The sequence below is a fragment of the Ursus americanus genome, chromosome 21 (assembly GCF_024610735.1).
Source record: "Ursus americanus isolate L20-20 chromosome 21, mUrsAme1.1.p, whole genome shotgun sequence".
In the NCBI taxonomy this organism is placed as follows: domain Eukaryota; kingdom Metazoa; phylum Chordata; class Mammalia; order Carnivora; family Ursidae; genus Ursus; species Ursus americanus.
The window spans coordinates 50112724-50139874 of record NC_142147.1 but is presented as its reverse complement, the minus strand read 5'-3'; the positions used below and the strand labels follow the sequence as shown (position 1 = coordinate 50139874).

At 57.6% G+C, this 27151-nt stretch overlaps 3 protein-coding genes across 12 annotated transcripts; 2 read left to right on the top strand and 1 right to left on the bottom strand.

The window, feature by feature from the left end:
- The first annotated feature begins 6681 nt into the window (after nucleotides 1-6681).
- Nucleotides 6682-12226, top strand: CA11 (carbonic anhydrase 11 (inactive)). The gene is made up of 9 exons (XM_045772154.2): nucleotides 6682-7344; nucleotides 7433-7507; nucleotides 8246-8388; nucleotides 9907-10092; nucleotides 10313-10408; nucleotides 10572-10644; nucleotides 10746-10900; nucleotides 11144-11309; nucleotides 12100-12226. The coding sequence occupies exons 1-9, from the start codon at nucleotides 7278-7280 to the stop codon at nucleotides 12123-12125; spliced, it is 987 nt and encodes a 328-aa protein (XP_045628110.1). The 5' UTR covers nucleotides 6682-7277; the 3' UTR covers nucleotides 12126-12226.
- Nucleotides 12227-12503: 277 nt separating this feature from the next.
- Nucleotides 12504-18508, top strand: DBP (D-box binding PAR bZIP transcription factor). Its single transcript, XM_045772155.2, has 4 exons — nucleotides 12504-13387; nucleotides 14255-14665; nucleotides 16296-16507; nucleotides 18023-18508. The coding sequence occupies exons 1-4, from the start codon at nucleotides 13249-13251 to the stop codon at nucleotides 18236-18238; spliced, it is 978 nt and encodes a 325-aa protein (XP_045628111.1). The 5' UTR covers nucleotides 12504-13248; the 3' UTR covers nucleotides 18239-18508.
- Nucleotides 18509-18685: 177 nt separating this feature from the next.
- On the bottom strand, nucleotides 18686-27027 carry SPHK2 (sphingosine kinase 2). 10 transcript variants are annotated; one of them, XM_045772143.2, is made up of 7 exons: nucleotides 26889-27027; nucleotides 25742-25984; nucleotides 22317-22803; nucleotides 21315-21464; nucleotides 21066-21160; nucleotides 20860-20975; nucleotides 18686-20426 (listed from the first exon to the last, which is right to left on the bottom strand). In XM_045772143.2, the coding sequence occupies exons 2-7, from the start codon at nucleotides 25778-25780 to the stop codon at nucleotides 19325-19327; spliced, it is 1989 nt and encodes a 662-aa protein (XP_045628099.1). In that variant the 5' UTR covers nucleotides 25781-25984; nucleotides 26889-27027; the 3' UTR covers nucleotides 18686-19324. The 10 variants fall into 10 exon arrangements, with proteins under 10 accessions (XP_045628099.1, XP_045628098.1, XP_045628100.1 ...); XM_045772142.2 differs by having other exon boundaries at nucleotides 25742-25896; nucleotides 26889-27017; XM_045772144.2 differs by lacking the exon at nucleotides 26889-27027 and adding an exon at nucleotides 26563-26875 and having other exon boundaries at nucleotides 25742-25896.
- Between the last annotated feature and the right edge of the window lie 124 nt (nucleotides 27028-27151).

Below are 27151 nucleotides of genomic sequence, written 5' to 3'. Positions count from 1 at the left end.
TAAACACTTGTTGAAAAACCTGATCAAAAAATGGTCTACCCTACCTGACAGTAACATTACAATGTTAACTAACAGGAATTTAAATAAAAATTAAACAAACAAAACAAAAATGGTCTCACTTGCAGCCCAACTGAACTGGAACTTGTACCTCAACCATCTGTATTATTAAGAGTCACAGTAGACCCCAAATAACAGTGGGCTTAAGCAAGATAGGGTGTGTTGATATTAAGGGAAGAGAAAAGTAAGGACGTTTGGGAAAATTAGCCAACCTGGCTTTATGCCAGGCCCTCAGCCAATCAGAACCCCGAGTATACTATGACATCATGAAGTGCTAGGCAGAGCAGCTTTTTGGTATTTCCGGGAAAAGTGAGACTGATGTTCTACTAAAATAGTCTGGCCATGACATTCCATTCTACCTCCTGTTCTCCTGACCTTGGGTTTGTGTCTGTTTTATCCCCTGCTGCAAACGCAGCCCCTAGGACCTAATAGGTACTCAAATATTTGTTGAATAAATAGGCTGGTCCTATTATCCCCTTATACAGAAGAAGAAATTGAGGATCCCGGGAGGACTCCACCTTGAGGTGAGGGCAGAGATTCAAACCCAGGTGTGTTTGGGTTTGGCCAGCATTCTTAGCCATCTCTTCCATGAAGAAACTGGCTTAGAGAGGCGAGGAGTCTTAGCGACTGTCACACAGCAAGCCCCCGGCATTGGTTCTATAGAACCAAGCTCTTGCCACTAGCCATGCTGGGCTATTTACAGTTAAATTAATGAAAATGAAATAAAATTTAAAATTTGGTTCCTCAGTTGCATTAGCCACAGTTCAAGTGGCTGGTGGCTAGCACAGCGGACAGAGCAGATATAGAACATTTTTCTACCATCGCGGGAAGTTCTGTTCGACGGCACTGCTCTAGAGACCATTTTCATGAAGAACGTCAGCTCCAAAGCCACGCTGCCTGGGTTCTAATCTATCCATGTCCCTCAGTTCTCTCATCTGTAAAACTGGGATGATGATGATGATGATAGGAAGTAACTCACGGGGCATTTTATTATTGTTATTTTTTAATTTTATTTTTAAGCAATCTCTGCACCCAACGTGGGACTTGAACCCACAACCCTGAGACCAAGAGTAGCACGTTCCACTGACTTGGCCAGCCAGGCGCCTCACAGGGCATATTATGGGGATTAAAAGAGTTACTATGTGGTTTAACAGGCTTAGAACAGTGCCTGGCACAGAGGAAGAGCCATTTGAGTTTGTTATTATTTAAGTATCTGGTGGCCACACCTCCCCCAGGAGAGCAGAGCCCAGAAAGGGAGAATAGGGATCTGCAGAATTTGCTGGTTCCTGGAGGGAGTGGAAGTTGAGGGCAGGTCTCTCCCTGCTCTCAAGGTGAGGAGGTGAAGAGGGGCTGTGGGAACCACCCAGGCCTGGAGAGGCCTGGCCCTCCTGCCTCCCACCCAGGGGCCAGGGAGGTAGGAGATGAAAGTGAGGAACAGGGCGAGCCCCATATGTTCCCCATGACCCAAACTTTGTTCCCAGCAACCGAGACAAATAAGCATGAAATCCACATCTGGGACCCACCTCCCGCCTGGCCATTCCCTCCGCCTCTGGGCATTGAGCCCAGTCTGTCTGTGTGCTATAATGGGGGCTCAGGGTCAGGTGGCTCCCAGAGCTCCGAGGAGGCTCCTGCCCACCTCACCACTGCTGATGGCTTTCTGGAAAAGCAGACTCCTGAAGTACGTAAGAGCCTGAGTAAGAATTTGCCCCGCAGAGAAGAGAAACCCCAGTTAAAGGCAACAGCTTGTGGAAAGGTCTAGAAGCTCGAGGGCCTGGTATGGTAAGAGAAGAGAGATGAGGCTGGGCATTGGTGGTAGCCAAGGCTTGTGAAGTCTCTAAGGCCAGGCTGGGGGCCTGTGTGTTTCTCCCGGCACGGGGCGGGGGGGGGGGGGGAAGGGGGCACTGGGGAACCATAGGAGGTCTCTGAGCACCAGAGGGGGAGGGTCAGTCCTCTGTGAGAAAAAAATCAGTGATGGGGGCGCCTGGCTAAGTTCGAAGAGCATGCAACTCTTGATATGGGGGTTGTGAGTTCGAGTCCCACATGGGGTGCAGAGATTACATAAATAAATAAATAAATAAATAAATAAATAAATAAATAAATAACTTAAAAAACAAACAAACAAAACCCCCACAGTGATAGAGTCAGTCACCGCGGTGGCTCAGTTCACTGGGACAGCCAGGAGAGGGCTGTGAACCTAGCCTGGAGATCAGGAAACGTCTCTTAGGTCTTGAAGGATAGATGAAAGATTTGTTCCCCAGGAAAAAGGCTGAGGGGCCTGCGCTCCGTCCAGGGGAGCTGGGCATCAATGGGACACCAGTGGCTAGAGCAGAGGCAGGGTGAACTCTGGGATCTGTGAGGGGTACACTGGAGAGGATGGGAGAGCCTGGGAGGGGAAGGCGGAGGGTGGGGAAAGGATGAGTTTTGAGCTGAGGCCCCAGTTATGGGGCCAGAAAAAGAGTTAGGAAAATGTCACCTACACCCGGAAAGCCTTCCTCTTAACCCCCCGTGCAAAAAAATTTTTTCTCACCCATTTCTGACTGCCCTCGTCTCTCTATTCTAACTTCGTTCACTCACTTATTTGTTCAGCATACACTCCTGGGGTGCCTGGGTTTCCCAGTCGGTTAAGGGTCCAACTCCTGAGCTCAGCTCAGGCGTGGCTCTCAGGCTCGTGCGTTCGAGCTCCATACAGGGCTCCACGTTGGGCGTGGAGCCTACTTATAAAAACAAAACAAAACAAAAGAAAGCAAACGTAAAAAACATGTTCTCCTGAGGTCTCCCTGGGGAATGCTGGGATAGAGACCTGAGTCAGACCCAAGACTTGCCCTGCAGGGCTCCCAGTCTGGGAGGCTGTGCTAGGGGACAGACCTATGTACAGTCACATCTGGTGTGATGTGTAATAATGGAGGCAGCAGGGGGCCTGGCCTGTTAGATCAGAGAAGACTTCCTGGAGGAGGTGAGGCCCTCGATGGGCATTGCAGGAAATCCAGTTGTCTCCCAGCAGACAGGAGGGGGCCAGAGTCTCTGGGGAAAGACATTGGGAGCATCATCTCGGTGGATCCTGTTTGGTTTCTCTCCTGAGGACCCCCGGATGCCCTCTGGGGAGCAGTGCTGGGGACCCAGAGATGGGTCAGGCCTGGGCCCTTGAGGGAAGACACAGAGGACACAGTCCCTCCCCTAATGGGATCTGTGCTCTAATGGAGGTAGCACAGGGCATTAGGAATGTGCACAGCAGGCACCAACCCAGCTTGGTGTGTGGGGGGGGGGAGTCAGGGAGGGCTTCCTGGAGGAGGAGAGCCAACTTATAGGTAGAACCTGCCCTTCGTGCACTGTCAGTCTTGTCTGTCTCCCCCTCCATGTATCTCTGGCTCCTTCACTGTCTCTGTCTCTGAAAAGTTGCGTGTGTTTCTCATTATTTCTCCTCACCCTTAGGGTCAGCCACCGTAAACAATGACCACAAACTTCGTGGCTTAAAACAACAGCAATTTATTCTCGCACAGTCCTGAAGGCCAGAAGTCCCAAATCAAGGTGTCAGCAGGGCCACAGTCCCTCCAAAGGCTCCAGGGGAGGATCCTTCCTTGCATCTCACAGCTTCTGGTGGCTCCTGGCGTTCCCTGGCTTGCGGCAGGATCACGCCAGCCTCTGCGTCTGTCTTCACGTCGTTGTCTCGAATCTCCCTCCGCCTTTCTCTTATAAGGACACTTGTCATTGGATTTAGGGTCCAGCCAGTTAATGCAGGATGATCCGATCGCACAGTCAGTAACTTACTTACATCTGCAAAGACCTTTTTGCCAAATTAGGTCCCACTCTGGGTGCATTAGGTTCTGGGTGCATTTTTTGGTGTGTGTGTGGGGGCACCATTCAACTTACTCCCTCTTGGAAGGTCACGTCCCTCTCTGACCAGCCTCCGTGTTCTATCTGTATAATGGGGCTAATCCTCACCCCACCACCTTCTGGGGCTGCTTTGAGGGTTGAAACAAAGCCTATGGAGTGGGTGGCACGGCCCCTGTGTCCAGGAACCTCTGCTCAGGACGGCTGCCATTTCTTCCTGATGCATTTCTCCATCAGAGCTGCCCCCTCCTCCCCGCCACTCTTCCTGACAGGTTCCCCACTTTTCTGCACGGACGCCTCGGTCGTGTTTTCTTCATGCCCCTTTGCTCTCTTCTCCTCCCCTGCCCCGCCACTTCCTGCCTGTATAACCCTGGGCAAGTCACCTGTGCCCTCTGACACTTGGTTTGCCCATCTGTGAAATGGGCTAACAGCCTCTCCTCCATCGGGCGGCTGTGAGGCTGACAGGCGTGAGTTCACAGAAAGCGCTCAGAACTTTGCCTGGGTACTTTATGTATTACTGTAACTTATGACGACGACGATGATGCTATTGCTATTTTCTTTGTCTTGCCCCTTTTCCCTATCTCCACAGTTCCCTCCCTCTCCAGACTTCTCTCTCCATATGTTACTGCATTTCTGAGTAAGTGTCCCACTGACCTGTAAGCCTCATGGGTCTGTCTCTCCCCATTGTTCTGTCTCCCTCTTCCCTCTCAACTGTGATTTTTTTTTAAGTAAAATCTTGATTTTTTTTTTCAGATTTATTTACTTATTTGGAGAGAGAGAGGGAGTGAGCATGGGGGGGGGGGCGCGTGGACAGGAGGAGAGGGAGAGAGAAAATTCCAAGCAGACTTTCCACTGCCCCGACACGGGGCTCCACGAGGGGCTTGATCCCATGACCCTGAGATCATGACCCGAGCCAAAACCAAGAGTCGGACGCTTCACTGACTGAGCCACCCAGGGGCCCCAACCTGTGAAGGTTTTAAAACAAGCCTATAGAGGCACCTGGGTGGCTCAGTCGGTTAAGCGTCCGCCTTCAGCTCAGGTCATGATCCTGGCGTTCTGGGATCGAGCCCCGTATAGGGCTCCCTGGTCAGTGGGGAGCCTGCTTCTCCCTCTCCCTCAGCCGCTCCCCTGCTTGTGCTCTCTCCTCTCTCTCTCTTAAAAAAATAAATAAAATCTTTTTTAAAAATTAAAAAATAAAAAATAAAACAAACCTATAAATTCTTGGATACTCTTCTCATCAAAAGGAGGAGCCTAATCTCTTTCCCTCTGAGTGTGGGCCAGACTTAGTGACTCGTTTCTGATGAACGGAGTAAAATAGAAGTGATGGTGCGTGATTCTGGAGATGAGGTCATATAAGACATCCCTCTCTCTCTCTCTCTCTCTCTCTCATATCAGTCGCTGGGGGAAGCCAGCAGCCATGTTGTGAGGTCACGCCAGCACCCCTATAGCCCTCAAGAGAGGCTTGGAAGAGCTCCTCAGCCCCAGTCGAGCCTCCAGGTCACTGCACTCTGGTCAAGGGTCTCACTGGACCCTCACGTGAGGCCCTGAACCGAGCCCCCCAGCTAAGCCACTCCCAAACTCACAGACAGTAAATGCTTGTTGGTCCAAGCCACTGAGTTTTGGGGTAATTTGTTCTGCGGCCATGGATAAGCAGGACATAGTACATACCTTTCGTTCTTGAGTCTTCTCTGTCTCTGTCCATTTCTGACTCTCTCTGGCTGTCTCTGTCCCCTCCATCTCTAGGTCCCAATTCTCTATCTGAATGCCTGTCTTTCTGACTCTGTGCTCTCCCTTGATGTCCCTTGGTCTGTTTCTCTCTCCCTGTCTCTGGGTCCCTGCCATCTCTTCCTCTCTGGTGATCTCTTTCTCTACATGAGGGTCTCTACTCAGAGATGGGCACGTGTGTGTGTGTGTGTGTGTGTGTGTGTGTGTGTGTGTGTGTGTGTCTGCCTCTTTCTCTGCCTTTCTATGTCTCTCTCTCTTTGGGGTTGGCTGTGTCTCTCTGTCTTTGGATCTCTTCTCGGTTTCTGTCTCTCCCCACCCCCACCCCCCCGGGCCTGGCAGCTTGTTCTCGCGTCTCTGACCCGCGGGCTGGGTGTCTCTGCTCCTATGGCTAAGTGTGTGTCTCTGTATTTCTCCCTCGGCCTCCATCAGTATCTCTCCCTCTCTCTCTATCACTCTACCCGTATCTCTCTCTCACTGTGTGTCTCTGTCTCTCTCGCCCACACCCCGTCCCCGACCCCCCACCTCTCCCTCCGCCATGGCACCCCGCATCTACCTCGGGCTCCCCTTCCCTTCCTGAGCCTCTGCAGTTCTCCGACCTCATCTCCGGCGGCCGCGCCTCGGCCTCCCCGGCTCCTCCTCCCGGCGCTCTGTCCCTCTCCAGGTCTCTGCCTCCCCCTCCTGGTCAGCTGCCCGCACCGCACCCTGGTCTCCCAGGGGATCCCTCAGCCGGGTTAAGGCGGCCCCCAGCCGAGGCCGACTGGAGCATTGGGCGGGGGCTGCAGGTGCTGCGGCAGGCTCCAACCCGGGTCCCCATGAGCCGGAGGACCCCGGATCCTCCGGCGCCGGCGGCCCCGGGCACCGAGACTTTGGAGGACTCCCCCAGCTCCACCTTAAGCGCCCCCCCTTCTCCCTTCTGCGGAGGATGGGAACTGCCAGCTCCGGGCCCCAGGTGTCCGGGCCACCCCCCCATTCCCCGCCCCTCACCCCCGCGCAGCTGGAAGCTGGGGATCAGCCCCCGATGACCCCTCCATCCTGCCCCTTGGGCACCCCCCTCCCACCAGTCCGAGGAGTGTTTGCTGCTGTGAGATCACCCCCCCCCAACAACAACGACAAAAAAAATTAAATAACACCCAGAGAGAGATCAGAGAGGGAGGGGGAGGAGGGAGCGGGGACGAGGGAAGAGAGAGACGGAGAAACAGGAGAGGCAGAAGAGGAGGAGGTGGGGAGACTGGGCGAGAAAGAAGCTGGAGACGGGGAAGACCGGGAGGAGGAGAGAGAAGCAGGATGGAGACATGGGGTTAGGTGACTCGGGGGAGCTGGAAGAAAAGAGAGCAAAGAGGGGGTGTGGATTAGAAACCAGGAGGTAACCCCGGGGAGAACAGGAGGCAGAGAAAGGAATAGGAAGATCGGGAGGTAGAGGGAGACTGGAGGGTTGGGGAAAAGAGGAGAGGAAGGAGGAGAGGCACAGAGAGCGGGGAGAGCAGAGAGGAGTGGATTTGGGGGGTCTCAGTCCCCCCGCTGCCTCGGTGTTTGGGGAACGGGACTCCCTCGAGGGAGGAGAGGCAGGCTGGAAGTCCTGGAGGGACAGGGTCCCACAGAGGGGGGAAGGAGGAGCTGAGAGAGGGGGCCAGGGCATTGGGAAGGGGTTGCTCAGAGGCCTCCCAGGGATGGGGGTTGCAGCTCGTCTGAGCGCCCCTCGAGCGCTGGTACTCTGGGCCGCACTGGGGGCGGCAGGTAAGGCCCGGGGGTTGGGGCGGGAGCTCCTGACGGAGAGGTGGGGGTGGGGTGCCAAGGAGAGGGGTTCAGGCTGCTCTCTCCCCAGCTCACATTGGACCTGCACCTGACCCCGAGGACTGGTGGAGCTACAAGGATAATCTCCAGGGAAACTTCGTGCCAGGTGCAGCCAGGGCGGGGACCCAGGAGTCGGGGCTGCCGGGTGCCTCCTTCCTCAGACCCAGGAGCCCTCTCCTCTCAGGACCCAGGAGTCCCAGCCCCTTCCTTCCCTCCTCCCTCCCTCCGGAGTCGGGCCCAGCCTCTGAACCCCAGCAGCTCACCATGGGACATTATAAATGCGCATTTCAAGTAGTGAGTGGGAGTGAGTGGAAGGAAGGAGCGTGGGGGTGCAAGAGAGAGCGTGTGTGTGGGGTTGCAGGGAAAAAGGCAGGTAGGTCTGGCTGCTGCTGGGAACCAGAGGTTCACTGGCCGGGTCCCCTGCCTTGTCCAGCCTTCTCCTGCAACTCCTCTCCCCGGTACATTCATCATCCAGCTGTGGGACAAGGGAGACTGAAAGAACTACAACTCCCATGGGCTCTGGGGCAGGCAGGCTGCGGATGAGTAGGCTGGCTACCCTCAGGGCTGCTGGGAGTTGTAGTTCCTTCCCCCCAATGACTTAATTGAAGATCGGTTTGATTAAGAAGGGTGCTAGATGGTCTTTGGAAACTCCTCCAGGATTCTTCTAGGACCCAGGATTCTGCATCCCAGCCCCCTCCTCCCTCAGACCCAGGAGCCCCCATCCCCTGCTCTTCCTCTCCTGAGATCTGGGAGTCCAAAACACAGCCTTTTTAGCGGATCCCAGCTTTGGGATCCAGTCCCTATTTCTGACCCCCTTTCCTCTCTGCCCCACCCCTGCCTCCAGGGCCTCCTTTCTGGGGCCTGGTGAATGCAGCCTGGAGTCTGTGTGCTGTGGGGAAGCGGCAGAGCCCCGTGGATGTGGAGCTGAAGAGGGTCCTTTATGACCCCTTTCTGCCCCCACTGAGACTCAGCACTGGGGGAGAGAAGGTAAGGGGCCTGCGGGGAGGGGTTACCGAATCCCCTGGGGGTGGGCATGAGTGGGGGTGGGGTGCTGAGGTGGAAGGCCTGCCTGGGGAAAGGAGGGGTACACACTGGGTGGAAAGGAGGCTCCTTACACTCTAAAATAGATCACCTGTTCTTTCCTCCCCAAACGTGGTTTCCTAGTTTTTCCGTGTCTGTAAAAGCAATGGTAACAGACTGTTCCCCGTGCCAGGCAGGGTTTTTAAAGCTTGATCAGCTTGCTAATCCTCCCAACCACCCCATGAGATAGATGCTACTATTCACCTTATTTTAAGGATGCAGAAACTGAGGCACAGAGATTAAGTTACTTGTCTGAGGTCACACAGCTGAAGTGTCAGCACTGGGATTCAAACCCAGGCAGTGTGGTCCTAGCATCCAGGCTCCTGCCCACTTTCCAATCCCATTTCCTATAAGAGCTGGCACCCCTTTTCACTCAGCTGCCCCTGCCAAAATCCGGGTGCTATTCCCAACCCGTTCTCGCCCTCATTCCCATGTCCAACCTGGGTCCTTTTTAGTCTCCCTGCTAAATATCATTCAGATCTTGTCACTTTGTGTCTCCTCCACTGCCCCCACCGTCACCTTGCACCTGGATGGATGCCAGAGTGTGCTAGCTGGCCTGGTTTTCTGCCTACTGCAATCCATTCTCCACCCCACAGCTAGAGAGATGTTTAAAAACACAAAGCGGATCATGCCACTCTCCTGCTCAAAACCTTTCTATTGGGATAAGTAATACTAACAAACACCTAAATAGCAAGTACTATGTTCCTGGCACTGTGCCAGGTATGAGATTATATATATCTATATTTAAATAATCAAATAATTATTTAAATAAGAATACAGAACATCCCATCATTGCCCACAAGGCCCTGTACCATCTGGCTCCTATCATCTTGGTCCCACTGGCCCCTTCACTAGCACTGAAACAGTCTACCTCAGGGCCTTTGCACTTGCTGTTTCCTCTTCCCGGAAGGCCCTTCTCCCTGCTCTTTGCAACGAATTCCTACTGATCCTTTAGGTCTCCATTCAAATGTCACTTTCTCATGAAGGCCCTTCCTCATCCCACCACCCCCTACCCCAATCTAGGCTGGGTTTCCCATTTTACCTTCTCAGAGCTCTCAGTTCTCCCCCGCATGAGCATAAGATGTAATTAATTAAGCCGTTACTTATATGGTTCATTATTTATTGTCTACCTCTGCTCCATTAGGACGCGAGTTCCATGAGGCCCAGGGTTTTTGTCTAATTGTTCATTGCTCTCCTCCTGGCATCCATGGCACATAGTAGCAGCTCAATAAATATTTGTTAGTTGAATAAATTCACCGATACCGAGCACCTGTCACGGGCCAGAACAGACCCTGGGAAGTCACTGGTGTTCCAACTATGCTGAATGATTAAATGATTGGTGGAAGCAGGAAATGTAGGAGTGGAACACAGGAGGCAAAAGACCTTCCCTCTTTGTCCCTGTGACGGCTTCCACCTCTCCTGCAGCTCCGGGGAACACTGTACAACACCGGCCGCCATGTCTCCTTCCTGCCTGCACCCCGACCCGTGGTCAATGTGTCTGGGGGTCCCCTCCTCTATAGCCACCGACTTAGTGAACTGCGACTGCTATTTGGAGCACGTGATGGAGCTGGCTCTGAACACCAGATCAACCACCAGGGCTTCTCTGCTGAGGTGGTGGCCACTGACCTCTGACCCTTGACCTTCACCCTGAGTTGACCCAATTCCTCCCGCCTGACCTTTCTCTTAATGCCTCACCCCACCCTCCTTCACAGAACTGCCCCCCCCCCAAAGCACTAATCTTTAACCTGACTTGGGACCCCAGGGGTCCAGAGCTGCACCCATTCTCTCCTCCCCTTCTGCTAGGGGACCCCACTCTGTACTCTCCTCCCAGGTACAGCTCATCCACTTCAACCAAGAACTCTACGGGAACCTCAGTGCCGCCTCCCGGGGCCCCAATGGCCTGGCCATTCTCAGCCTCTTTGTCAATGTGAGCCCAGGCAAGATTCTGAGGGAGGGAAGGGCTGGGTGCCTGGAATCAGGTCTGGGGAAGAGGGAATGTGGGAGGCCCAGAGTCCTGGGTCCTGGGGGAGGAAGGGATTGGGGCCTTGGACTTCTGGATTCCTACCTCCTCACCTCGTACCCCCACACAGGTGGCTGGCAGCTCGAACCCCTTCCTCAGCCGCCTCCTTAACCGGGACACCATCACCCGAATCTCCTACAAGAGTAAGTCCCTGGTGCATTGGTGGGGGGGGGGGAGCAGTGTGTGCACAGGAGGGGAGTTCAAGGGGGGTACTGCTCCTCACTCCAGCCTGGTATTCCCGCAGATGATGCCTACTTTCTTCAAGACCTGAGCCTGGAGCTCCTGTTCCCCGAATCCTTTGGCTTCATCACTTATCAGGGCTCTCTCAGCACACCCCCCTGCTCAGAGACTGTCACCTGGATCCTCATTGACCGGGCCCTCAATATCACCTCCCTCCAGGTGACCCTCTGTCTGCCCCCTCCAGACTGGCCAACCCATTCCCTGGCCTGGGCATCCCTCTTGGCCTCACCCACGCTCCTCCTCCTTCCTTGTCTGGCTGCTAGGAGGGTCACACAACCTTTGGGGTTGGGCGGGGGCCGAATAAGACCCCGCCCACCTGCTCCGGGGGCGGGGCTTCCTCTGTGACCATTCGCCTGGACCGTGCATTATTCACTCTCGGTTTCCCACCCCGTTCCGCGGCAGATGCACTCCCTGAGACTCCTGAGCCAGAATCCTCCGTCCCAGATCTTCCAGAGCCTCAGCGGTAACGGCCGGCCCCTGCAGCCCTTGGCCCACAGGGCCTTGAGGGGCAACAGGGACCCGCGGCACCCCGAGAGGCGCTGCCGAGGCCCCAATTACCGACTGCATGGTATGGTCCAGTCTGCACCATCCCCCCTCCCCCGCACGTCTTGGTCTAATTCGCCTATGTGTCTCGCCTTCTTTTCTCAATATGATACAATCCTACCCACCCCTTTGCTGTTTCTGTATGGTCCAGCCTCCTGAGCTCGCACTCGCTTTCTCCCCTCTACGTATGTGTCAAAATGGTACAGTCCACCTCAAAGCCATAGACCATTGCTGGTCCGTGATTTGTCTTTCCTTTTCACTGCTTGCAACTTGTAACTTGGTATATAACGCGAGCTCCCTGGCTTCCTACTGGGCCGTGGTTTCTATCACGATGGCTTTCCAAAATGGTACAGCCCGGATCCCTTCCCTGTTTCCATGTGGTACAATCTCATGCTGTTCCATAATCTGACACACACACCCTTCCTGAAAATCAACATGGTACAATCCCCTTCCCTTTCTACTGCCTCCCTGTGGTTCGACCCTGTGATCTCACGGCCACCTCTCTAGCTTCTCAATATGGTTTGGCCCAGACCCCCCCACCCCATGAATACCTTCACGTAGTTCGGTCCGATGCTGAAGCTGGACGTCCTTATTCCACCCTCCTGCTGCCTCCTGCTGGTTAAATCCAGTGCCGGTCCAGAATCTGAGCGTTTCCCCCAGCTTCTCGACCTGGTACAGGCTGGGTTCCCCCTTCGCGGCCTCCCTGTGGTAGGAGCCCTACGCGGCCCAGCCCCCGCCCCCTGCAAACCCTCTGCAGGGTCCATCCTATCGTGCCCTAAACTAACGCTCCCCCACCGGTGTCGTCTGTTTTACAGTGGATGGTGCCCCCCACGGTCGCTGAGACTCCCCATCGAGGATTGCGCCTGTCCTTTCCAAGTCTCCCCACACGGGAAGGGGAGTCACCCCCAAAACAAAGCTATTAAAGGGACAGAATACTTCCTGTTTCTTAGTGGTCTGATTCTAGGCGCGGCGGGGAAACATTTGGGTACTGAAGAAGCAGCCTTCTTCTAGAAACCAGTCTCCCTCTTCCTAAACCTCACTGCTCGGTTTTCTTTTGGCTTCCTGTTTCCCAAAACCGTCATTTAGACTGGCGGCTCCTTTAAGCGGTGCCTCTTTCACTCCCCCCCAACTCACCCTCCCCGTCGGGCAGCACGCGCAGAGCCATGTGCTTCCCCCTCCCGCCTGCCTCATTGGCCCGAACTGGGTCACGGTCCCGCCCCCAGTGCCGTCTCCCATTGGGCAAATGTAGGTCAGGGTCCCGCCTCCCACCTAAAGGCACTGCAACTTCACGCACTGAACCCCTCACGCGCCCTCCCGGGCCTTGGCGGATCCAGGGGTCCCATTGGCCGTGCGTCTCGAGGGGTCAAGACGCGATTGGCCCACGCTTTCAGCCGGAGGGAGGCACGCGGCTGGGGTGCTTGGCCCAAGAGGCAGGCGGGGGCCGAGAGGAGGGGTGCGCGCTGTGGCGTCGGGTGTTTTGGTTTGGCTTTTTTTTTTTTTTTTTTTTTTCCGCGAAAGAAGTTTGCGTTGGCCACGCCTCAAGGCGGCCGCCTCCTCTTGCCCCCTCCCCCGCCCCTCCGCGCACACCTCTTGGTGCAGATTGCAAAGCGCCTTCCGCTGAGAGAGCTGCAGATTTTGCAAGAGCCAGGCTCGCCCACCTTGTAGAAGGAGCCTTGTGTCCCCTTGAACTCTGGGTTGCAAAGAGCCGGCTGCCTGATTTGATCAGCCCCTCACTCGGACTGCATGGTCTTCAGGGACCCTCCTGAGTTGCACGTTTCTGCACTGAGGACTGCAAATCCCCGTCACTCCTAGGATTTGCAGTGTTCTGGATACTGGAGGCTTGCAAGCTACGCTCGCCCGTCCCTGGGCAGGCACTCGCCCGAACCACTGGAGTGTGCCGCTGACTGACAGGCCAGCTCTTCGCCTCTCCATGAGCCCGTGAGCCTGCGGGCAGGTGCCCGGTGATGGCGCGGCCCGTGAGCGACAGGACCCCGGCCCCCCTGCTGCTGGGCGGCCCAGCCGGGGCCCCCCCTGGCGGGGGAGCGCTGCTTGGGCTGCGGAGCCTTCTGCAGGGGACCAGCAAACCCAAAGAGCCAGCCAGCTGTGAGTTCTAGCCCCCATCTATCCCAAGTGCTGGGGCGGGGGGCTACCTCCTACGTGCGGAGAGTCCATCCTCCAATCGTCGTCTACCCAATTACTAAGGTGTTTAGGTAGATCCCTCAGCACCCAGGATCCAAGTACCCGCGCTCAAGTCCTTCCACCAGGAGGACCCAGGAGTCCCCCAGAGTCCTCCTCTCCGAGGACCCAAGAGTCTGGGCCCCAGCCCCCGCTTCCTTTGGTCCTGAGAGTCTGGACCCCTGGGGTCCAGGGAGGAGGGAGGGGGTGTGTCGGATGCTCACACGGTAGTGACACGGGCTTGGGCGGGGCCTCCTGGGGTCACATGGAGTCTAGGGATGAGGAATGTGCCCCAGGAATAGAGCCCCTTCCTGCCCCTTACAGAGTGTGGGGGTGGGGAGAAGAGGCTACAGTGAGCTGGAGGGTAGGCTACAGAGAAATTACAGAACTGTCATTTTTTTCCCTCTCACCTGCTCAACCCTCCACCTACCTCTGTCTGAACTTCCGTCCCCCTTCTGTCTATCCCTTCCCTGTTCTGTGTCCTATCCCTCTTTGGGTCCCTGTCCTCCCCTCTTTCTGAGTCGCTGTCCCTCTCTCGGTCTCTGTCCCCCTCTCTCTGTCTCTGCCGCCCCCGTCTGTACCTTCTCTTTGGGTCTCTTTCCCTCTCTTGAGTCTCTGTCTCTTCTCTTTGGGTCCTTGCCTTCCCTCCTATCTCTCCCTCTCCCCCGCCTGTCCCCTCTTTCTCTGGATCTCCGCCCCGTGGACTCTATCTCCCCTTTCTTCGTGTATCTCTGTCTCGGGATCTCTTCTCCATCTCTTCCTTCCCACCCCGCCCGGTCTTTCCCTGGCCCGCAGGTCTCCTGAAGGAAAAGGAGCGCAAGGCGGCTCTGCCGGCAGCCACGGTCCCGGGGCCGGGCCTGGAGACGGCGGGCCCGGCGGATGCCCCAACTGGGGCGGTGGTGGGCGGCGGGTCCCCGCGGGGGCGCCCAGGGGCCGCGCCTGGCCCGGGTCTGTTGGCGCCGCTGCTGTGGGAGCGGACGCTGCCGTTCGGCGACGTGGAGTACGTGGACCTGGACGCCTTCTTGCTGGAGCACGGGCTTCCGCCCAGCCCGCCGCCCCCCGGCGGCCCATCACCGGCGCCCTCTCCGGTGCGCACGCCCGCACCCTCCCCGGGGCCCGGTTCCTGCGGCTCAGCTTCCCCTCGTTCCTCCCCAGGGCACGCCCCCACCCGGGCTGCCCTCGGGGCCGCGGGCGGCCACCGCGCAGGTGCGACGGCAGGGGCGGGGCAGGGCCCTGGCGGGGCGGGGCTTGGGCTTCAGGGGCAGGGCTGTGCGGCACTTGGTCCCGGGACTGTGGGGCTGGGGTTGTGCGCCCAAATTCTGGGTCTACCTAGGCGCGAGATGTTGGGAGAGGAGTCCGGATTCTTTGTCCCTAATGCATCAGGGACTGGGTCTCCTGGATCCATTGGACATGAGGGACTTGGGATCCCAAATTCCAGGAAGCCTGCCCCGTCGGGCGGTAGTGTGGACTGTGCTGTGGGACTTGGTGACTGAGGGTCCGGATACTCGAGGAGCCGGGATTGGGATTCCAGAACACCGGAATTATTTACTGGGGAGTGAACTGCGCTCCTGAATCTGGGCCCGGAATCGGTGGAGTGGGGAAGGACCGTAGCTCCTAGGACCTCTGCAGGGGAGAAAGCAAGGTCCGGGCACAGACTTCTGTTTCACCAGGATATAAGAGACTGACAGCCCTAGTTGCTGGGTCCTCGAGTGGAAAGGAGCTAGGGTCCGTCCCGGAGTCTGCTGGAGGGGAAAAAGTCGGGGATCTTCATTCTGGGTCTTCCGTTGAGGCGAGGACCGAGAGCTTCCTATGTTCCTGGGAGAGGAAGGGCCTGGGATCCCAGAATCATGTGTGTCCCAGTGGCGACGGAGAAGGTCCAGGGGTCCGTTTGTCAGCGTGTTCCCCAGAGACCAGGAGGGCCTGGATCTTTGGAAGTTGTGAGGTTGGAGCTGAGAGACCCCAGGGAGCAAAAGGAAAAGTGTGCTCCCTCGGGCACTTAGGGGTCTCCACGGGCGGACTGCAGGTTGGGGATTCCTGGACACACCTGCCCTTGGCCGGACCTCGGGGCAGAACCAGGGCCCTCCGGTACCCAGCGCACATTCCCGCGCCACGTGAGTCGTCTCCTCCCTCCTCCCTGGTCCTCACTTCGCGCACGCGCGGTGACGCGAAGGGGGGCGTGGCCTGGGGAGCTAGAGGGCGCCCGTGGCGGCTGGGAGGGGGGCGGGGGGGCGGGGCGGGAAAGCAGGCGCCCGCACGTGACTGGCCCTGAACCTGTGTCCTCAGCTGACCCCGGCTTGCTCGCTCTTAAAGGCACAGGCCGCCCCTGCCCCTTCTCTTGAACCAACCTTCCAAAAACGTCAGTCATTTCTGCTTCTCTTCCCTTACTCTTCGGGGCCGGTAGCTCCTAAGCGGCTCACCTGAAGTCTTTTCAGTGCACTGGATTTCTTTTCCCTGAACAGCCCAGGATCTAGGCTTTGGTCAGGGATTCAGTAAGCAGAATTCAGGCTAGATAATGGGGAAGGAGCTAACTGCGAATCTGAAGGCCTGAGATTTCAGAAGCAATAGAGCAGGCTCCGGTGTTACTTATGGTGTGTCAGTTATAATTGGGCCTGTTTCCCTGTTTGTAAAAGTGGAATTGGTTCCATGATGTCTGAGCACCTTTGTAGCTTAGAGAACCTTCATATTTTATATTAGAGAGGTTGATCTCTGGTGGGCTCTGTGGTAAACCTCGTAAGGGGCTTCCTTGTGGTGGAAGAGATACCTGAGCAGGGGGTAGCCTCTGTGAACCCCTCCTCCCCCAAATACACATTCAAGCAGCACATTCTGTTTCCCTAAGGCCTGACCTCTCGGGACACACCCAGCCCGGTGGATCCAGACACTGTGGAGGTGCTGATGACATTTGAACCCGACCCAGCCGATTTAGCCCTGTCAAGCATTCCTGGCCACGAGACCTTTGACCCTCGGAGACATCGCTTCTCAGAGGAGGAGCTTAAGCCCCAGCCCATCATGAAGAAGGCCCGGAAGATCCAGGTGCCGGAGGAGCAGAAGGTGAGCACTGCTGGATGTAGGATGCAGGCATGGCCCTTACAGGTCCCACAGCCAGGGATGGCCCTTTCCTCATAGACACGCCTGGGCTTCTCACTGCGCTTAGCTCTCAGGTTCTCTGAAACCGGCAGCCAAGGATCAGTCGTCCACAGCCATGGGGCGCCAAGGTGCCAAGGTTTGGGCTTGAGATTTATGAAGATGGTATCACTGTGAGGTGCAGACTCAGCTAGCCCTGCTGGACCCACTAGGATAGGCTTGGAGCTTTGACCAGGCCCTGTTGCTAAGGACAGCATCTCTGAGCAGCAGTATCAGTCTGTTTCTTCTAAGCCCCTAGCCAGGCTGGGGCTGGTCCTTTGATCTCTAATTTGGGGCACTCTTCGGGGTGCTTGGATCTGCCTAGGATGCAGACTTTGCCAGCCCCTCTGGGCCTTGCTTTCTGGGCCTGGGCTGCTCCTGGGTGAGAGCCTTCAAGTTCCCATTAGCAGCCAGAGCCGCGTTCTGATTTGGGGCAGTTACCGTTTTGTTGTTGTTGTTGTTGTTGTTGTTGTTGTTGTTGTTGTTTTCCTGGGCCAGTTCTGGGGTCTCCCCTAGTAAGGGGTGCCTGGGCTCCTCTCACCAGACTTCACCATAATTACCTGAAGCCCCGAGGACTGACCTGTAAACCCAGTCTAGACCAGTGGTTTCTCCTGTCACAGGGCCCAAACGGGATTTACCCTAGTAAGCAGGAACTAGGCTTTAATGGAATGGGGGTGGGAGGAGAGCATCTTTTTGAGCTCTGGGTGGTCCTTGTTATTAAGGAGTGGTCCTCCTCCACAGCCAGATTCTAGGACTGGGGAACCCTAAGTGTAATGGTGTGGGGAGGTCTCAGGATGGGCTCCTTTGCTAAGGGACAGCGCTTCTAGCAATCAGGGCCTGTGGGGCAGAAGGCAGCTCTCTGGCCTCTATTCAAGGCCAGAGGGTCAGAGACTAGCAGCAGTTATTGGGACCGCTTAGATTGCTGGGGAAGGATGAAGTTGCCTGACAACCAGGTCAAAAGGCTCCAGCTCTGGGAGGATTTATGGGACACAAAACCCCATCGCTAGGGAGCCTAGGCTTTCCTTAGCAACCAGGATCTGAGAAAGTGGTGCATAAAGCAGTGCTTTTTACTGGGAGAAGCCCTCAGACCCTGAAGGCCCCGTTGCTAGGGAACAAGCATCCTTAGCAACCAGGGGTTAACTGTAGGCCCTTTGTCAAGCGAGCAGTGGTGGGGTCCGCTTTGCACAGTGGAGACTTGAAGCCCAGTTGCTTGGAGTGGGGAGAACTCTCTCACACCTTAGCTGTTGCTAGGGGCCTACTCTCCTTAGCAACCAGGCCCTTGGGTACCCATCCTAGGAGAGCCCTGGTATTCTTTGGGCCCCACTGCTGGGCAAGAAGCACTCCAGAGGGTCTTTTAGCTGCCCCTTGGTCCTTGAAGGCACAAGGAAAGCTGCTCCTCCTGGCCCTTCTGGCCCTTAGTGCCTTCTCAAACCCCACCCTCAGGACGAGAAGTATTGGAGCCGGCGGTACAAGAATAACGAGGCAGCCAAGAGGTCCCGAGACGCCCGGCGGCTCAAGGAGAACCAGATATCGGTACGGGCGGCCTTCCTGGAGAAGGAGAACGCCCTGCTGCGGCAGGAAGTGGTGGCCGTGCGCCAGGAGCTGTCCCACTACCGCGCCGTGCTGTCCCGCTACCAGGCCCAGCACGGAGCCCTGTGAGGCCGTCCCCCGCCCCTGCCCGGCGGCCTCGCTCAGACTTGCGCCCTGACGCCCTCTTCCCTCCCCGCCTTGTGGCCCACCGGCCGGCCAGCTGGGTGCCCCAGGGACGTGATGATGCAGATAAATACATTTATATTTTTAAGAAAAAGCGAGCCTCCCCCCTCCCTCGCGGGGGCGGGGAGGGTCCTGTGTGTGTGCCCCTGCCACTTCGGGGACCCCATCCTCCCACCGCCTCCGTTAACACATCCTGAATAAATCTTGAGAACCCCAGAGCCAGCTGTTGTGGGGGAGGAGGCAGCTCCCTGGCCCCAGTTCAAGGCCATTGGGTCACACTGGCCGCGGTCTGTGGGCAGGTCTGGGCTTCGGTCCATAAAAGGCAGGAGCTACTGGAAGCGCCTAGAATTGGATCCCTCCCACGGGCTGCCGGATGCAGAAGGGGCGACGGTCTGAGAGGAATGAAGCGACTGCCTTTATTGCATAGACCTTTTCAATTGCTTTGAAGATTGGGATCAGGGGACGCACAAGAGACCGAAGACAGGAGAAATTTGTTTCCCCGCCCCCACCGGCGGGGGGTGGTGGTGGGAGGAACATTAGTGCAAATCCGAGCGTCGGCCCCGGGGAACCTGCCCCTCCTGGGCTGATTGGCCAGTTAAATGGAGGCACGGGAGTGGATAGGGCGAGACCCGGGCCCTGACTGGCCAATTAACTAAGGCCTCCCCAGCCCGTACATGCCAGGTCCCGTCATTGGACAACGCGTAGGACAGTCTCCGCCCTCAACGGACCTGGCCCCCCAAGAGCCGGAAGCGAGGGCCTGGACCGAGCCCGGCCCTCATTGGTCAGGCACTCTCCTCGGGGCCAGCCCATTTGTCGGTAACCGTGATGACCCCGACGCCCTGGAGTTCCGGCCACACTCCATCCAACATTACCTCTGGTCCCCTGGGGGCGGGCGCAATCCTGAGACGGGGCAGGGGTCCCTGCGTGTGAGGCCTTCGCCCTAACTCTAGCAGCTAGGCCACGCCCCTAGATCAGGGCCCGCCTCCTCGGAATGTTGGCCCCGCCCCCGGCGGGCTGCAAGCTTCGTTAGGTTCAAGGCTCCCGACCCGGGCGGCCCGGAGGCCCAGTGAGCAGTGTACCGAGGCCTGGATGCACCTGCGCCTGCAGTGGCCCATACTCCACCTGCTCTCCGTCCACAGTGAGCACGCCGCGAGGCGTGAGAGGCTCCAGGCGGAAGGCACGGGCCGCGGCGTAGCCCAGCTGCGGACAGCCCAGGCTGAAGTGGCTACCTCGCTCCATGGCCAGAAAAAGGCGCAGCAGCGCAGCCCGCGAGATGCCCCCACGCACCCAGCACAGGTGCACCAGGCCGTCGTCAAAGCGCGCATGGGGAGCTGCCACCAGGTCAGCCCCCAGGTGGCTGGGTGAGATGGCCAACATGAGCACAAAGTCCCCCTCCAGCGTCACCCAGCCTGGGGGGAGTGGGGTGCCCAGAGCAGGGAGCAGGTGGTCAGGTGGGCCCCTGGTAGAGATGGCTCCCGGGGCATCAGGGGTGGGAGGTGGGAGCCCAGAGGTGGTTGGCATTTCTGGGACCCCCTCGGTGATGGGTGACAGTAAAGCCTTAGGGGAGCTAGGTGGTGAGGGCAGCAGGGGGTCTGGGGACAGTGGGGCATCCCCAGCCCCACCCCAGTCTCCGGCCAACTCTGGGCCCCCACCATTGAGGGACAGGATGGGCAGGGGCTCAGGTGAGCCAGGGGAGGTCAGGGCAGGCTTGGGCAGGGGCAAGGGCAGAGGCAGGTCAGACACCGAGCGATGCAGGGGTGAGTGTGCCACAGGCGGGGCCGGGGCCGGGGCCGGGGCCAGGGTCAGCTCTGACTTGGCACGGGGCAGGCCATGGGCAGGGGTGGGGGAGGCAGTTTCCACAGCAGCAGGGAGGTAGGAGAGGCGTCCGCGGTAGGTGTGCAGGTTGGCGAGGCCCAGCACCGTGCCCAGTGTGAAGCGGGCGCTGCCCAGGGCCCTGAAGCGCTCACTCTGGATGTCCACGTCTGACACGAAGCCCCAGGCCACGGACAGGAAGGAGAAACAGCGGGAGCCCGAGGCCAGCGTCACAGAGAGCAGATCCAGCGGGCGGCTGCCACCCCGGCAAAGGAGCAGCGAGCAGTTGAGCAGCAGGTCGACACCCAGGGCAGGTTCAAACCTTCACATCCAGAGATGGACGGACACAGGGGGAAAAAGTAAACGGGGTGGCATGAGAGACATGGAGCGCAGGGTGGCAGGAGAAAGACACGGAAAGGTGGGGGCGCAGACAGCAGGGGGACCGTTTGGCCACCTCCAGATGGACTCTTCTTACTGAGCCAGGTTCCCTGTCTGTTCTCTCGTCCATAAGCATTCAGTCAGTGCCACCTGTGAGGCAGGCACAGTTCTGGGCACTAGGCATACAGCTGGGAGCGGACAGGCAGACATGTCTGGGGCGGGGGGGGGGGGGTGTGAGGGGAGCAGCCCAGTCAAGACTGATCGACTTGACTGACCGTGGACTGTCTGGGGGAGATGTGGGGATAGCCGTGCCAGGTTGCAGGAGGGCTCATCCCTCCCCTCAGGTCCCAGGCTGGCGGACTTGGGACCCCACCTACCCCCCATGTTGGTTCACGGCTCCAGCCAGGGCATTGCCTGAGCCACAGGGGAGGATGCCCACGGGTGTCTTCACAGCTTCTTCCCAGTCAGGGCGGTCTAGGAGTCCATTCAGCACCTGCAGGGTGGGACACCGGCCACCTGGGTCCTGGTCCCAGAGCCAGCCTCCAGAATCCCCCAGGGCTCAGGCAGGGTGCCCCTGCCCTACCTCGAACAGCAGCCCGTCTCCCGAGACTGTGATGATGCCGTCCCACTCGCTCAGGCTCAGCCCCTGAACCAGCTCCCGGGCATGGTTCTGCCGCTCTAATGTGGGGAACCAGGTGGTGAGCCAGGCTGTTCCACTCTGTCCCACCACCACTCCCCAGGACTCAGAACTCAGGAGTCCTGCCCCCTGCCCGCAACCCCCCCACCCCTGCCCCGGGCCTGGCCCTTACTTCCATCCTGACATGGCCCTTACCTGTCTGGATGAGGTTGAAGGACAGCCCAGCTTCAGAGATCATGGGCAGCACATGGTTCTTACACCATTGCCAGGCCAGACCCCGCCCCCCGAAGGGGTTGACCAATAGGAGCAATCGGGGGGGCCTTGGCAGCAGTTCGGGGGTTATTTCTGCAAAGAGAGGGGAAGGAGTCTACAGAGGCCACAGACCCAGGCCCCTCCCCTTGGAAGTTGGAACTGCAAACAGCCCAGTGGAGCAGGCACAGCAGCCTGCTGGGAATTCAGGTTTTCTCCAGGGCTTCGGGTGCCCAGGCTCCGGTGTGCAGCCCCGCCCCCCTCTCCCAGGGGCTGAGACAAAGGCAGGGCTTGCGTGTCTAATCCCCATGCCCTTTGGACCCATGTGTGGGAGTAGGAAGGGGAGCTGTGGGTTCCACTTTATCCTCAAACACCTGGAATCCAGGATCAGGTTACTCCGCTGTGCAAGGCTCCCTCACTGTCACCATCCCTAAGGGCCCCCAGACAGCCAGCAGGGTCCAGATGCAGACCCTTGACCCTTTACCTCCTGGCTCAACTGAGGAGCCTGGGTGGGGGCCTCTGCCCAGAAGCCTTCTCTGACTCCCCCCCACCCTCAGAGGCTGGATTAGATGCGACCTCTGGGCTCCTGGAACGCTTCAGGGGACTTCTGTGAGTGCCTGTCACCCTGGGTGGTGACTAATCATGTCTCAGTCTGCTGCTCTCACCAGACGTGGAGCTCTGACTCATCCGTGTGGTCAGGGCTCATGGAAGCGGGGGAGGGGACAGAGACAAAAATCTATGAGAGCAGCAGACACAAATCATTTTTCTCTGCCTGTGGTTTCTCTTCCTTCTCTACCCCATCCCTGTGTCTATCACTCTTTCAATACGGACCAAGAGAGACACAGCACAGACAGACACACAGTAGAGAAGAGACAGAGGTGTCCACAGAGGGAAATCCACAGAGACACTAAGGTGGCCCTAGGACAGAGCGGCTGCGTGGTGCCTCACCCCCGTCCCCAGGTAGTGGCAGTCCACGGAGCAGACACATGAGGGCAATGGCCCAGCGCTGGGCCTCAGCGCGGTTCTCCTCGTAGGTGGCTGCCCCGTCGGCCCGAAAAGTGCGGGCGGCTCTGCGCCGGCCCCCGAGCCGACCCCCGCGCCGGCCCTGCGGGTAGGTGTAGATGCAGAAGTAGGCTGCCGAGTCCGAGGGGCTGCGGCTCCGCAGGGTGCAGCAGCCTGACACCTCGGCCAGCGGGACCAGGCCGCCCCGGGGCCGGGCTTCGGGCTTCGGGCGCAGCCGCTGTATGTGCAGGGCCTGTGGTGTGAGAGTGAGCGCGAGGCGGGAGCCCCGGGCCGGGTAGGAGCCGAACTCGCCATGCAGGAGCGGGGTGCTGGCGGCCAATGGCGGCGGTGGTGGGGGGGCCATGGCCTCAGCCCTGTCCAGGGCGCTTCTAGGCCTGTGGCCCCAGCTCCAGGTCAGCTCCTGGTCTGGCCTCTGTGGGGAGGGAGGAGGGCAGGAGTCAGAGTCCAAGACCCCTGTGGCAGGTAGAGAGAAGCAGGGGCAGGGCCTGTGGACAGGAGACAACAAGGGGTGGTGACAGGCGAGATGGGAGCATCAGAGACAGACAGGCTCAGACAAGTGTGGGGAGACCCTGAGGACACAGGGCAGAAGCCCGTTGAACAGGAAGGCCAGCATCCTGGAGGGTGGACAGCCAGGCATGCACATGTTCATTCATTTATTTCCCAGATAATTACTCAGTACCCTCTATGTGCCAATCACAGTGCCAGACCCAGCAAACACAGCAGGGAACAAAACAGACAAAAATCCCTGCCTTTATGGAGTTCATATTCTCGTCAGAAGACAGAAAGACAAGAGAAAGAAGTCAAATATATAGTGTGCTGGATAGTAAGGGCTTTGGAGAAGGATAAGGCAGAGGAGAGAGAGCCGGATGGTGGAGATACGCAGAGACAGAGAACACAACACACACACACACACACACACACACACACACGCATGCACGACGCGCGCACGGTCATCTCCAGATGGAGAAAGTTACACGGGAGAGACACTTGGACACAAAGAAAGAGAGGGATAAGGTCTAAGAGCCAGAGAAACTCCGAGAGAAGGAGACAACCAGCTTCAATGAGATGAAACCCAGGATGATGAGAGTAAGAGTTCAGGGGCTCCAGGAGGTCCTCTGAGGGTCAGAAAGACAAAGGAGAGAAAGAGCAGATAGGAGGGGCAGGACGGAGGGGTGCAGACGGCTGGAGAGACCAAGAAAGGCATGTGACATGGAGGAACTAGGGAGTCAGAGAGCTAGAGGAGCCACATGCAGGCGCCTGCGAGGGACAGGGGCCAAGAGCTGGACCCCGAGCACTGACCTGGGCGTCTGGCAGCCTGCTCTCCAGGGAGGGGGTGGGAGCCGGGCCTGAGGTCCCCTCCCCAGAGGCCTTCCCCCTGCCCTCTGCCCAGCTTCTGTCTCCTTCCAGCTCACCTTTGTTCCCCACCGCCCCGCCCACCCAGCCAGCTGCCAGTCCTGCCCCTCACCTTCCCAGGCCCAGTGCTGCCCCAGACACACCCCCATCTGTGGACTCACCCTCAGGAGTCACCTCTGCTCCCTGCCCTGGGCAGCTCCCTCGGGCCCCGCCCCTAAGCTTGCACTGACCAGCGCCCCCATCCCTGAGCTCAAATCAGGCCTAGATACAAAGTCCGAGATCTCCTCCAGTCCTGGGCCTGAGCCTCTGTCCCTAGGTCCTCGAATCTCTGGCCTGGTCTCCATTCTCTCCACCCACCCTGGTCCCCCAGACCTGGGCCTGGGTCTCCATCAGAAGGTCCCGCCCCCCCAACTCCATAAGCCTGAGTCTCTGTCTCCGGTTTCTCCGATCCCGGTCCCTCCATCCCCACCCCACTTCCAGAACCCAGTCCCAGACCTGGGTTTCCATTCCTGGATCCCTCAGTCCCGGTTTTGGTTCTCCATCTCCATCCCACACCCCTGATACCCCAGTCCCGGCCTGCGTCTCCGTTCCTCTTGGTCCCGCGGTCCCCCAGACTCAGGTCCCTGACCCTACCCCCGCACCCTCCTCACACGCCGAGTCCTCCTCCAGGCGGCCCCTCAAATCAGCACCAACCGCCCCCATCAGACCCAGGGGTGGGGGGAGGGTGTGCATCCGCTCAGCCAATGGGCGCGCGGCCGGTCTGAGCCGCGCCAGTGAGGGCGCGCGGGGGGCGGGGCCGGCCAGCTCGCGAGCTTGGCGCAGGGGCCTGCCCAGGGCGAGCTTGAGAACTGGGCGGGGCATCGCGCTTCGCGAGATCAGCTGCCATAGTAAGTGAGGGCACACGCGCAGCAGAGGCGGCGTCACGACCCCACAGCCAGCGCCGCTGGCTCCATCTTTGTGGAGGGCAAGTGGTAGCCCTGCCCCATCCATTGAGTTTTTAAAAGAAAAAAGGCAGGACGGAGGAGATCTTCAGCTGCAGACAGAGACTGACCCTAACACAGGTAAACAAGACCCAGAGCTATGCAAATGGAGTTAGTAAAAGAGACCCAAAAAAGCAGAATCATAGGCAGTGAGAGACTTAGAGAAAGAGAGTGCTGTCTGTTTTTCAGATAGTTACAGAAAGTCAGACAAACAGAGATATATACAAAGAGACAAAGACAATAGAATTGAGAATATGCAAGGTTAAGGACACAAGAAAGCCCAGAAAATGATGGACACAGAGATGGAGACAGATACTTCTGGGATGAAAATCAGGAAGGAGAGGCTCCCATTAATTCACCAACTCTTTGCCTTGGACTCAAACCAGAGTTGAGGCAGCATAACATGGACATCTGCCTAGTGAATGACCCAGTAACATGGCAAGACAGAGAAACAAGGAGAGAGATGGGGGAAAACAGTATCTGAGAGAGACTTCTAGGCCAGGGGTAAGGGAGGAAGACAATGTTCGAGGAGGACAATGCTGAGAGGAAGTGAGCCCGAGAGACAGAAAACAAAAATGATGACAGAGAGACATAGAGAGGCAAAGACATAGTGAGGTGGAAAGAAAGCAAGGCAAGAATAATGTCAGGAGACCAAGAAACAGAATGGTAGAAAGACACATGCAGAAAGAGACAGGGACAGAATTTGCTAGAAAGCGATGAATGGAGGACGTTCTTTTATTGTCAAACAACATACCTTGTGTTCAACCCAGAGTAGCAACAGCACCAGATAATATATGCCACAGAAATACCCAGAGAGGGCGGGTGGGGACAGAAACCCAGGAAGGAGAGACAGGGAAATACACACCTTAGTCTGGGAGAAAGAAAAGCAGTCACACTGGACCGACAAAGATGCTGGGACTCAAAGACAGAGACCAAGTCACCAAGGCAAGGGAACAGAGACAAGGAGGAAATTGTGTCCCATGCTGTGGAGATCTTAACTTTCAGAGGGACCCTTACCTGATCCCGCTGCTCCTCTGCTTCAAGGTGTCCATTCATCTGCTGGCTCTCTGCTGTGCTACCACATCAGCAAGACCCTGGTCCTGGGTGGCAGGCCATGGGAGGGTAGTATGGGCAGGAAGTCAGGCCTCACAGCGGGGACCTGGCCTTAGGCTCTGTGGAGGACAGGTGAGTAAGTATGAGCATCAGGAACAGACTGCAGGCCGGGCTGGATGTGTTGGAGGCCAAAGGGGCAGGGCTTCCCTAAGGAAGGAGAAAAGAGGGGACAGGTCGGCTTCGCTACGGCCCAGCCAGTCCATCTGGTCCTACCCGAGATAGGCTAACAATAGGAGTGGAGGCTAATTTGTACTGAGCACTTATATGCAAAGCACTGTTCTAAGCATTTATACTAACTTATGTAAAGCTGGAAAATACTCCGTGTGCCAAGCCTATTATCCCCTTTTTGCGGATAAGGAAATAAGGCACAGACAGGTTAAGCGACTTGCCCAAGGTCACACTGTTGTTAGTAATTAGCACGGCCAGAATTTGAATTTGGCTACAGCCGACAAGACCCCATCTCACCATCTTTCTATGTCTGTGCTTCTCCCCGAATCTCCATCTTCCCTCTCTTTCTAGGTCTCCTTTTCACCCCCCGAGTCTCCATTCCCCTCACTCTCCATCTCTGTCCACTCCCGCTCTGGGCCTCCAATCCTCCTCCCCTCTGAATCTTTATCTCCTTCCAAGTCTCTTCTCCCTTCTCTTTCAGGAGCCTTTTACCCATTCCCTTTGCACCCCACACCCCAAGCCTGCGGCTTCAGTGCGCCTCCTTCGCATTCCAGTACCGTGCAAAGCCCTCACACAGAGCGCGCGGGGCCACTCGAATCTCTCCGGAAGGGAAAAGCAGCCCTCAAGTGGTAGAGGCTGAGGAGGGGTCAGAGAAGGGGCAGGGGGAGAAGACGAATATAAAAATTGGAAATAGAGGATGCTATAGACTGGGCTGCAGCAAGAAGTTCCCGGGTTAGATCTCAGGTAGGACTTCCAGAGCAGCGGCTGCGCCTAAGAAGCGCCGCACGAGATAAGAGAGGTGAGCCTGATAAGGAAACGCCTGAAGCGTGGGGTCAGAGGTTTCCTGAGGTCCTGACAAGCCCCGCCAGCTCCGCCTCCTTACCTCCAATACGCGGCCCGCCGGGTCCTCCAGGAGCCACAGAGAGGCCGTCGCCGTCGGGCCAGAGCGTCACCGTACGCCGCGACCTCCTGGCGCCGAGCGACATCTCTCTAGCTCCCAAATCCCTTTTTGCCGGAAGACTATCGAGAACAGGGACTGGGTAGGGCCAGAGAGGCCCCCGACGGCTCTCCACCCACCCCTAGTCCTTGACGTAGCGCTTGTTCCTGGTGGGTTGTTCTTCCACTTATTCCGGAATCGCCCATTCC